At 36.9% G+C, this 12,668-nt stretch overlaps 1 protein-coding gene across 1 annotated transcript; it reads right to left on the reverse strand.

Annotated features, from left to right (window-relative positions):
* Positions 1-2,983: 2,983 nt before the first annotated feature.
* RpL7A (ribosomal protein L7A) lies at positions 2,984-8,369 on the reverse strand. The gene is made up of 6 exons (XM_067100583.1): positions 8,234-8,369; positions 5,529-5,667; positions 5,266-5,415; positions 4,732-4,952; positions 3,413-3,535; positions 2,984-3,184 (listed from the first exon to the last, which is right to left on the reverse strand). Exons 1-6 carry the CDS (start codon positions 8,246-8,248, stop codon positions 3,008-3,010), a joined length of 825 nt encoding a protein of 274 aa, XP_066956684.1. The 5' UTR covers positions 8,249-8,369; the 3' UTR covers positions 2,984-3,007.
* Positions 8,370-12,668: the final 4,299 nt, after the last annotated feature.

Consider the following 12,668-nt stretch of genomic DNA (forward strand, 5'->3'; position numbering starts at 1 on the left):
CTTCTATTAAACATGCTCAATACATACTCTGAAAAAGCAGGAAAGCAAAAATTGACAGAAAAGTCTGCAAATAAGTAGCCCTCAAGAACTACCCTGCACATTTGTACAATACATCATAAAGTCTGGTATACAGCTTTAACCCATATTTGTAAGTTACAAAAGCAAACTGTGGAACACAATATTTTCCCTAAAGGTCTTACCGTGTCCTTTACTGTAAGATGTCAAATGAAATACAAGTTAGCCACTCAGTTGTGGTCTTGAGCCAAGGAATAACATTTAGCAACAGAGGAAAAAAAAGTACTTCCAAACACCATCAACCAGTGCCCTGACCAAGGATATACTGTACTTCCAATGCAAACTTAAACCAGTGAAATTAAAATTTAAATACCAAAAAAGTACTCCCATCCTGATTATGTATAACAGATCCTAGCAAACCTCTATCATTATATGTAGTTTTTAACCAATCAACAAGATTTTAATAGGACTGTTTCAACCCTCTAGCTCTTTTGTGATTCATAAAATTTAGGCTGTCAAGCCTAAAATTCATAAATTCAACTTTTGGCCATTCAGTGCTTAAAACAGATCCAGAAAATGAAGATGTAGTGCAGTGATCTGAAAGTGGAAATGGAAGAAACCCCACAGTTGCACTATGAAGTAATAGTAGAGGGGTTAGACAGCAAGACTGAAGAAATGGAAATGGAGGCAAAGTATAAAGCTAAAAAGTGGGTGTAGCTAGGGGCCAAAAGGACACTGCAAATACCCTTTGATAATATTTACAGTGCACCACATGAGGTGCACTGTTAATACTACCCCCTACAGAAAGCTCCTTAAAGTGTTCTCTTCAATATGACAAGTTTTCTAATCAAATTGTATTTTTCATAACTAACAAAACTGAGGCCTGCATAAATTACCACTTAGTTCAGGTCTCTTCATCCTTTCATTGATTTAAAACCTCACTTGCTACAGTAATTTCCTAGCTACTATCACAACTATATTCTATTATATGCAGAAACCATCTCAAATTTTGAGATCTTCGTGAATTGTCCAACCTCTAAAAACCAAATCTCAGCAAATTTTGTAATCATATAAACAAGATTTTGTTCCCCTGTAGGAAGTATCCCATAAATGTCTTTCATGACAATGCGTCCCTTCAGGCCAGTGGAATACTGTCTGCCTTTGACTTTGTAACCCCTATGAAAACCTAGGCACAACATTTAAATAAATTTCTGACCTTGCTGATGAACTTAATTTTCAGTGGAACTTCCAAAGATTTCACTGCATGGATAAATAAGGTTTTAAACCTGGTATTGCCTAATACCTGTAGTGGAATGTCCTTATTCACCAGTACAGTAGTTGTCTTAACACCCCTCAACAAGATGCTTCAACAGGTTGAACAAGTCTTTCTGAAGGACAGCCCCTCCAATTTTAAGTCCCCCTTCCATTCAAATATATTAGTACTCTCTTTTGTCTTCATACTTATTGTCACCATCTGTGATCCCAACACCTACATGAATTAACTGCCACTTATCAAAAGGTTTCCTTCATTATCATCATAATAATACTGTATAACACTGACAGTTTTTCCACCAGTTTAAGACTTCCCTCAATTTTGGTCCTACCAACAATAAGTCTTATGATTACCCCAAGTTCAAACTAGTTAGACCTACTGATAGAAAACACCATTTACCCCTCTGAATCCGTCATGCTTCAATACTCTAAACAAAATACGGATGCAGTTTCCTGTGTAGATGTGACATCCACAGCGCCAGTCCTTATTTCTATGGCAAGTCTTATTCTTGAGAACACGCTCTAGTAATATATCCATTACCTATACCATATCATGGTTTCGTGTGAGGTGGAGCACTTCTGAAATCACCAGACTGATTTTATAGGAAAAATAATCTTGGGCCATACATCATTATAAAACTCTTATGAACCTCAAACCACACCACACTTAGTAGTAACTTCTATTCCATCCTAGATTAACTTTTAGTACAGTATTTTCATGTTACTTTGGTCCTGTTCCATAATAAAACTAATCAACTTTCTATGCCTTGAAAATATTTTAAAAACCTGTAAGTCAAGGGGTTGGATGGACATTCCTTGCAGGGGTTTAACCAACCAAAGCCTTCCCATACACTATGCATTATTTCTTTTACCACTTTAATCATGTACAGTTCTGGCTCAATACTCTCAAACCTATACTCCTTACCTTAAAATTAAATACCCTTCACTCATAGCAAAATACAAGCTGAATTTTAATTTCTTGACACGTACAGCCCAACTCCTAGTACTACTCGTGGCAGTTTCTTCCCAATCACAGAAATTCTCCTTCACTGATGCATGAGCTTTTCAAACCGACATGGCATCGCTTTAAAAATACACACAAGGATATGAAAAACAACCACAACTCTGAAATTGAGCAACCAGTCTTAAAATGGGTTAATCACTGGGATTAAAACCAGTGGATTCTTTCGTACAGCAAAAGGTTTTATTTACCTTTCATTCATTAAATTTTACTATGGTCGGTATACAGTACTTTGTTACCATTGCAATCAATTTCGTTTGAAAACCATCAGCAATTTGCATAAAAATATTTTTTGGACTATTCATAAATCCACAATGTTAAGTACTGTACCTTTCAGAAGAAAAATTTTCTTGTCCCTAGTCATTAGCTGAATACCAAGTGGACAAGACTGACAACTTTTACCCGTCCAAAAGATATTCAAAGGTTCATTGTACTCCTTCAAAGCAGTATCTGAATAAAAATTCTTGACCAGAGAGTTGCCCAGCTCAGAACCTTGAAACTTTCAGTGCAACATTTCCAGACCTGACAAGGTATGAGAAACACATGCACTAATCTGAAAATTTTAAATGAAAAAACCACAACTTTCAGGAACCATATTTATAAAAGTACCAAACTCAAAGAATATGACTTGTTAAGTCATTTACCTGTTTGTATAAGGATAAAGTAAACACCATATACTCAAGAGGCCTTTATTCCGATTTAAACCTTTGAGCTTTCCCTTGCCTTAGCACGCTCAAGCTTGGCAATCCTGGCAGAAGATTTAGAACCAAGGACACCACCACCCCAGTTCTTACGAATTTCTTCATAACGATCATTGTAATTTGTCTTGATGGACTCAATGATCTTGTTCAGAGCAGTACGATCCTGTGATTCAACCTGAAAAGATAATCAATAAAACATTAAAGGAAAATTTACAAAAGGCCTCTATGCAAATATAACTGAAAAGATAACCAATAAAACATTAAAAGAAAAATTTACAAAAGGCCTCTATGTAACTGACAATAATTACATTCTTAAAATACAAATATGAAAATAATTACATTCTCAAAATACAAACTCAAGTTGGGTAATTCACACTAAATATTACAGTAAAAAGTAACTTACATCTGTGATGGCAAGTGCTGTGGCAGTTTTCCTCCTAACAACTCTTCCCAACCTAGCCTTGTTTTTAACAATGCAGTATGGGATTCCCATTTTACGGCACAGAGCAGGAAGGAACAACACAATCTGTAAAGAGGTCAGATATTAATAAATGTAATAATGACAATTCTAATCTTGAAAAATCAATTTAAACTCATCAGGTCGTCAAATTGACTTCAGCTGGATCAGGTGAAGAGATTCTAGTTGTCATCATTGAGTAAAATTAAACAGTTTTGGCCACTGCACTCTATGAACAGCGATTACAGCTAATAACAGGGACGGTAGATCTAAGCAGGCTGTCCGCAGTGAGCTAGACTATGGCAGTTGACGTTTCTCTATAGAACTTTACCTGCTGAACAAGATTTTAAAGTAATATTTTGTCGCTCAGCTGTAATTAAGTTGTAAGTTATCTTAGAACTGTAGCTGACGGTAAAGGGGATCGGCTGGGAATTGGGGTTTTGGGTGGGGTAAAACAATTTTGAGAATAGCTAACGGTTAGGGAGACCTGTTGGGAATTTGGGGTTTTGGTTCGGGTAAATAACTTGGGAAAGGGTTTGGGCACCTTATTGTTGTATTTCCTGTTACAGGGGGAGCAAAATGCCTCCAAATTCTACAACTGAGAGAGTAGTAGCCTAAGCCGGTGTTCCATGTGAGTTAGACTGTGGCAATTGACGTTTTCCTACGTTATTTTACTTGCTTTACAAGAATTTTAAGGAATATTTTTACATTTTCTGTAACCCCTTGCTACAGCGTGCAGCGCAACATTACTGCCTGCCAGAACATATGAGCGTGCCAAGAATATTTCAAAATGCGGATAAGGCATGAAGCGTCGTTCCGCCACCCCAAAACTGAATGCAGAAAAGGTAATATTTTGTCAGTCGCCTGTACCTAAACGGTAAACTTTGATTAAATTTCTTCGCCTCGACGTAGTAAGCTTTGAATAGTGTCCAGTCAAGCCAGACAATGGCGGTTGACCTTTTTTATGTTATCTTACTTGCTTTATTAAGAGTTTAAACTGTAATTTACCTTTGAACTGTATAGGTCGGTGTAGGGAACCCATTGGTACCGTCATGTAGCCTTCAAAGGTCGATTACAGTTGTTGCAGCCAGCCGACAAAATATTACTTTAAATTCTTGTAAAGCAAGTAAAATAGCATAGGAAAACATCAATTGCCATAGCCTAGCTCACCGCGGACAGCCGGCTTAGAATTACCACAGGGACATCTGCAGGACAAATGTATATATATAAATAAAATAAAATAAAGGGGGAGAGAAAAAAATCACCTCAATAGGATCAACATCACTGGCAATTGCTACCAGCTTTGCCTTCTTCTGTTCTACCAAAGTGGTGATGTTGTTGATACCCATTCGGACAGTTATTCTTTTCTTTGTTGGCTTATCGGGCTTTCCCTTTGCACGAGCCACAGCACGCCTATGAAGACGGACTTTTCTGGCTGCCTTGCTCTCAGGGCGATACTTGTCCATAAGCCTGATCAACTCAGTAGCTGAAATAAAATTAATGAGCTTTGCAAAACTGTAATCATGTTACAATAACCATTCACTGCAATTCAATATTACAAACAGTTTAAACTTACATTTATGAACTGTTAAGCCTTCTACAAGCACACAAAAGATTAAGATTTATGCTACCTTCATTAAATTGCATCCAGCACCACCTCTACTTCAATAAGAGGTCTATGGATGACTTACAAAAAGCAGCACCCAGCACCACCTCCACTTGCAAGAGGTCTATGGGTGACTTACGCTTTCAAACATTCCCAATGTAGCTCTGCAGAGCTAGAATTCAACTAAGGATACCTTGCTGGCGCTGAAGGGCTTGCTTGAACTGGTGAATGGGTGGGGGAACCTTCAGGCGCTGCTGCAACACTGCCTTCTGACGCTGGAGACGCACATACTTGGGCCATCTCAGGAACCTGCTCAAATCACGCTTGGGCTGAATATCTCCACCTGCAAGATACCAATCACACTCAGCGCTGAGGTCCACAGGCATTTGGTTTGCTTTTATATACACTTGGCAATCTTCCACACTAGGCTATTTGCTCAAACAGATCCACACTTACCAATACCGAAATTCCTGGGACGCTTCTCAAAGAGAGGATTAACTACCTTCTTTGGTGGGGGAGGCTTCTTTGTAACAAGGGGGGCTGCAGCAATCTTCTTCCCCTTGGGGGTAACCTTCCCCTTCCCTTTTCCTTTTAGCTGCAGAGAGAAAAATAAAAAAAGTTAAAAAAGTATGTTCTACAAAAAGTAACATCAAATAGGAATAAGCCAATGCTCAAGTTAGAAAATTCGCAAGTACACAGCTGTTGCTGATTGCATATGAATGTTGTGCTAATTGTGCACCCAACCTTTAATTACTATGAACAATGACACAACTTATCACCAAAACTACCTCTACAGTACAATACCTACAGAAAATGGTGACCAGTAATAAAGTCACAAGCAAAATCAATTTTGTCCAGGAAAAAAATTGACTTTTTCTAGTAAACAAAAATATTCAAGTCGGTCACAATTTTGTTAAGTACCATAAAGTATTCTACATGTTATTAACTGGCGATACATGAATACCATATAGGTGTGGTGCACAAATTATGGAAGTCATTTTCAAATGACTGGCTTAAATATTCTTGAATACCTGGTTTGCTCTAGATATTACAACTTTAATTTTCTCCACAAACATGCAATGCCACCATATATAAGCAGTGTTGTCTAGATGTACAAGTCATGTAGTGTACTGCCAGTTAAGAGCTTAAAATATTTTATACGATTACAAGCATTCTTCCCTATCACAAAATTAAGACTTTTTCTATGTCTTTATTACTAGCCACAATAAATTAACGACTTTGTGATTTCTTCCTAACTTTACCTGGATTCACACAAAATTTTTACCTAATACACTTAGTACAGTAAAATACAAGGACTACAAGAAAACAATTAAATATCTTTAAGCATTGACATCACAAATTTAAAACAACCTGCAACAAACAAATTCTATGAGCTTCAATCAGCTGATGACAGTTACTGTGCTACTATACACGTCACCCAACAGACAGCAAAAGGCCTAGTGCGTATCATCAGACATCAAGATAGAATTATAACCTAGTCTATTTGGCGACAGCAGTCACCTTGACCATGGCAAGGACATTAACATCCTTCAGATTCTGAAGCCCCTCCCCCCCCCAAAAAAAATTAACATGAGTGGGCTATATTTACTTTCCATGGGGCATTACTGTCCAGCCTATACTGTACCATCATGCTGAAGCTTATTAAATGTGAAATACAAAATTAACCGAAAGACATGGGTAGGATGCAGAGTAAGGGGTCACAACTTTACGGGGGGACCCATGGAGGTTAAGCCTCCCCAGCCAGGTCAGGGCATGGCATCCAAAGTTAGGTTAAGGCAAGTCTGCAGCTAGCATTTCAAAGGGAATAACTCTAACCTAGGCTAACCTCGGATGCCATGCCTTTGTTGGGGAAGGGGGGTGGGGTGGGGAGGGCTTTGCTCCACCTGGATAACCATAAGCTAAACAATTGTGACACCCCACTGTATTCTACCCCAAAAATCTTATCTATCCTGTACGAGCTTTTCCTACCAAACAATTTAGCCATGTAAATCACAAGCTAGGTTACAGTTGCATTAACATTATCAAATTCCACACCAAACAAGCTGCTAAAATAGGTTATCACTTGGCTACACCACTAGGTTGAATTTGAATTAAGACATGCTACCGGTACGCTTCCCACACTGGGATAGTTGATCCACAGACTACTATCGATATCTTAACCTCAGAATTATCCTTATTATTAATTATTCAGAACATGAGCCCTATTCATATGGAACAAGGCCACAGGGACCAAGTTAAAGTTTTAACGTGACATGCATGACCAACTGAAAACAGTGCTGGGAAACATTGTGCAATAATCAAAACATTTCTCTCTTCTCTAAATTCCACTCACAAGATGTGTCAGGCTATTCCACCATCATGGCTGACCACCCTAGCATGTGCAGGGTTAGGTAGCTTACTCTGCCTTACAACAGCTTCTTGGAACCTAGCCTATGCTAATTCAAGCCTATTTGCCTACTGGCATTGTCTTCCATGTTCTGCAAACAAAGGCACCACGGTTCAAAGAGCAGACCTCCCTGATAAGTATGTTTGAATGGCCTAATAAACTATTAAATCAAAAGGTCCACATGGGTGAAATTATGCAATTGTCCTTTGCTCCTAACTGGCGTTGGGCTATGATAAACATTAGCCTTATTGTCGGCACTGATTTTTCCTTCGCCTGGGCTAGCCTACACCGGTCATTTTTAAAAATCTATTCTACGGTATATTAGAAAGAGGATTCGCCTTAACATAAGAGCAGTGCGTTAAATTACTCTTAAAAATATTAAAAACCTAGTTAACCTAGGCTCCGACAACCAATGGCTACCCTATAGGGCCAGAATCTGTTAAGGTTACGTTACGCCAACCATATCCCTATCGCATTTTCACTAAGCTTATATTTTTATAAGATGTCGACCTCCGAGTTTCCAGGGGCACTGAAAATTTCACGGCTTCTGTATTAGCGTGAACTACTGAATACCAAAACCAAATTGCAATCTCGATTTATACCACAGGTTGTAACCACCGGTAAGACGAGCAGAAAAATGTGGCCAACATAAAAAACACGTAATTTCACTATATTACGTACTTATTGTACATCCTTACAATGCTTGAATCCTTTGAAACGTGGAAAACGAAAGCTGCCACTTCAATATACTTACTTTTTTCTGTACCATCTTTCACCACCTAATAAAACTAACAACACGAGAGAGTGACGTTCACCCTCGAAGATGTCCGCCACGTGAAAGATCGGGATGGCGTGTAGAAACAAGAACCAACAGCTCTTCTTTAAAATGTTTTCTATAGAAAAATTAATTATAATAAACTATTTCATAAACTCTTTATTTTTATTTTATATCTGAGTTTTTACACGGGTTATTTTATGTTTACAGGGTACACAAGGCAATTTTTATACCAAGCCTATTCAATGACGTCATAGATTCATAACTACGAAGCTGCATCGACAGCTTGGGTAGATTGCCCCTAATAGAAATTGATGATTGCGAGCAGTTTCGGAATTGGTTATGGTATTGCTATAGAGCAAAAATTCTTACTAATTCAAGACTTGGACCAGCGTACTGTATATGAGCAAGGGTGCGTTTTATCAAGTAACAAACATACGCCAGGCTTATAACTAATTATGGTACAGAATTATTAAATTTATAAATATCCCTAAAAATCCAAAGCCTCGACAGTATATTTTGATAGCAAATTAATAGTAACAAAAACAGTATTTATAATTTCTCAGGACACTAAAAAATGAAACATGAATTTTTCCCTAAGAGGAGATAGCTTAATGAAAGCAGAGGGCAGTGGACATTAGTCACGTTCTAAATTCTGAAACGATGAGGACAAACGTTATTAATATAAAAAATAAATAATTAAATAAATAAAAGGTAAACACACACACACACACACACACACACACACACACACACACACACACACACACATATATATATATATATATATATATATATATATATATATATATATATATATATATGGTTCAAGGTTTGTCTGGCCTAGCTTCTATTCCACTTTCACCAACACGTTGCTGTCAACATCCACTAACCAGCTGAACCGGACTGATGTTCGTTGAGAGTTTAAACACTGGAAACTGTCAGGGGCCGAGGAGGAGAAAATTCGTCACTAATATCCTTTTTATTCTTTCAATCGCTTCTATAGCAAATGTTTCTGGAGTTATAATACTCAACGGCTGTTTAAGGAATTAACTGCTGATAGAATAATGTAGTAAAAATGACAAAGATTTTCATTACACTGTAATGTAGAATAACTACCCTTTTTCCTATCATTCTATATATATACACACACACACACACACACACACACACACATATATATATATATATATATATATATATATATATATATATATATATATATATATATATATATATATATATATATATATATATATATATATATATATATATATATATATATATATAAACATTTTATTTGTTTCCCATTACAATGGATGATTTTCAGTATCAAACAAGGAAACTGTCAATGCTACATTTATACTCAGTGCCGAATCGTGGATTTTGCCCGTGCAGATGACTTCCATAACATTGATCACCTCACATAATCTGGTGCTTCCTGAACATTAAGGCCCTTCCTTTCCAGTACTTTTTTCCCATTCATTCACATTCAAGCTCTGCATTTCACTTCCTTAAAGGATGGGTTGTCCCAATAATCCCCTTATATTCTGAATTGGCCTTCCACAGGCATTTTAAGTTTCTCTCAATCTTCTGTACTTAACCTGATACCTTCAGGGTCTGTGACCCTTCATTTGTTATCCTACCATCATCCAATCGACTGCTTTTATTTTCCTCTTCATTATCTTTAATCAGCACTGTGTTGTCTCATAGCTTGCACTCACATGTCCTTTCTCCGACTCCTCACATCCCTCCATCCATAAAGATATTAAATATTCATTAGGACAGCACACTCTTGGTACAGACCCACTCTCCCGTCTATATATTCCAGCTCATGCTTCATTTACATCATAGAAATTTTTAGTAACTTTCCCCAACCTAGCTTCTGTACCATATGTCTTAACACCCTCCACCCTGCCTCTGCTGATTCTGTCTTCAGCTATTTCTAGGTTCATGTTCACTCTGTAAAGTTTTTCCCTCTTTCTTTCAAACTTCTGGCTTAATTGTTTCATAACATACAACTAATCCAAATAATGTTCTCCATGTTTAATTTTATACTGCCCTTTTCTTATCTGATCTACTCTCTTTATCAAACTCCTACAAGACACCTTCCTTGGTGCACTAAACAACGCTGTGTACTGCTATAATTCTTACTTCTATATAAGGAACAATTATGGTACTCATCCATTTCTTTGGAACCTTTCTTTCATCCATTTACACCTTACACACTCTGGTCAGCCACTCAATCACACTTTCGACACCATATAACAGACCTAACTTTTGATCCCATCCACTCATGGTGTCCCTCCATTCTTTATTCACTTAATTGCCCACCTCATACCCTCAGCAGCCACTTCACATACATCCTCAAACTTACACTAATTCACTCTTGCATTACCCACCTCTGCCTCCATTCTGTCGCGCACATTCAACAAATCAGTCTTCTTGGTATCCACTCCACTGACTAAGGACAGTTTTTACTTCAAACAGCACCTCTCTCTCCACTTGCATCTTTTATTTGAGATCAGTTCTTTTTTTTCCTTTTGACTTCTCTACATCCATCGCTTGTCTTGCATTTCTTCTTCACTTTCTCTGGCTACTCTATTCATCCTCCTGTGTATCCATACCTGTATATAATATGAAAATCACGCACACACGTTTGTATATATACTGTATATATATAAATTCTGAGAATTTCTACAAAAATAAAAAATGTAAAAGAAAAACTGACAAAAAAACTGCATTAAAAGCCACACTTAATAAGGACAAATAAGAACACTAAAATGGATATAAAACTTCCTAAACAAAAAATCAAAAGATTCACCACAAAAACAAGAAGTTCACAGAATACGGATCACAAAATATTAAGAGATAACTTTCAGCAATTATGTACACATTACACACGTATATGTGAGTATGTATATATACTGTACATATATATATATATATATATATATATATATATATATATATATATATATATATATATATATATATATATAATGCTGCAACTATAACAGCACCCTAATCATAGAGCAACAATTGGTGGGTACAGTCTGTGGGAGATGACACTTGACTTCAGTAAACCTAGAACTTTTAATTAGCTGACGTTGTTGGTAAGGCTTCCATATTTAAAGGATAACAGTCATACATTATTCAAAATCCCATGCACGACCACTTAAGCGTTCTGCTATGTATGTATATTTGTATTTGCTGGTTTGTTTTTATTGATTTTCCTTTGTCATTCTCTTATTATAGTTTTCACACTTTCCACAAAGGACTTTATCTTCTGGAAGTTTGCTTTGCATGACACTGAACATCGTAGCTGGGTCCATCCGGATGTTGACATATGTTAAACTTACAATACTACTACTACTCCTACTACTACTACTAATAATAATAATAATATATCTAATGTACAACACGTCCCAATTTGGCCAGGTGAGCACAATAACAATTAAATAGATACTGAAATGTTTGGCATTATGACAGAAAAACAATTTTTAACCGACGTTTCTCTTGTCCTCAAGATAAAACGGTTATCATATCTGTCTAAAACACAGAAGGTCCCAAGTTTGAAAGGCTTTCAGAGCTACAAAAGTCCTTGCCATTTCAACATGAAAATGCTATCTAAATTTTAATCTCACGTTCATGTGGTGCAGTGGTTATCTGTTCGTGTTAACAAGGAAGGTGTGTCAATGTTCGAGCCCTGATGAGCAAAAAATTGAGGTCATTTATATAATGATGTTTACAGGTCTTCATTCGAAAATGATGTTTGCTGCTTCTCTTGAGCTCATAGTTTATTGGTCCAAAACGCAGGTGATCGCGAGAATTTATAGCGTACATTCACAGTCTGATATTGACGATAAAAGAGAAACATGTGAAAAAAAATAAGTGTTAATGCTCCTTCCAAATTCAATGAACGAGGGATCATCAGGTGTGGACTGTGTATGGTTAGGTAATCCTGAAAGTGACAACTGGTAAGGAGCTTAATTAAAACAGTTTTTTTTTTTTTTTTTTATAGGAACTTAAGATTTTTCGATGCGTCAAGACCGGATCCAGAATCGTAGGCTACCATCCCAGACTTTCCGGATGTCCTCGGATAGAGACAACATCTGTTCAACACACGTGTAATTGTATGTCACAATTTCGTAAAAACATTAATAATAAAAATCGCTTCTGTACGCCTGCGCGTTTTTGGAGAGATTCATCAGTTTATGACGCAAGTGTCAGAGAAGTGCGTTTTTTTCAAGAAGATATTTCTCATACACAGCCGAGAAATAAAAGGAATTACTCCCACGTGTTTTCACTAGATAGGCTATTCATCACGCTACAGGTATCATATATCAAAACATATTTATTAAGTTCAATGCCAACAGTAGTACATATCTAGCCACAGTGACCACAGTCTACT

The sequence above is a fragment of the Macrobrachium rosenbergii genome, chromosome 56, assembly GCF_040412425.1.
Source record: "Macrobrachium rosenbergii isolate ZJJX-2024 chromosome 56, ASM4041242v1, whole genome shotgun sequence".
In the NCBI taxonomy this organism is placed as follows: Eukaryota; Metazoa; Arthropoda; class Malacostraca; order Decapoda; family Palaemonidae; genus Macrobrachium; species Macrobrachium rosenbergii.

What these genes read in the sequence shown, in the direction of transcription:
- RpL7A (XM_067100583.1), bottom strand. An exon ending in GTGATGTTGATCCTATTGAG is followed by an intron (nt 3,536 to 4,731) that starts GTGATTTTTTTC and finishes ACCTCTTTACAG; the next exon opens with ATTGTGTTGTTCCTTCCTGC. An exon ending in CAGCACTTGCCATCACAGAT is followed by an intron (nt 3,185 to 3,412) that starts GTAAGTTACTTT and finishes TTATCTTTTCAG; the next exon opens with GTTGAATCACAGGATCGTAC.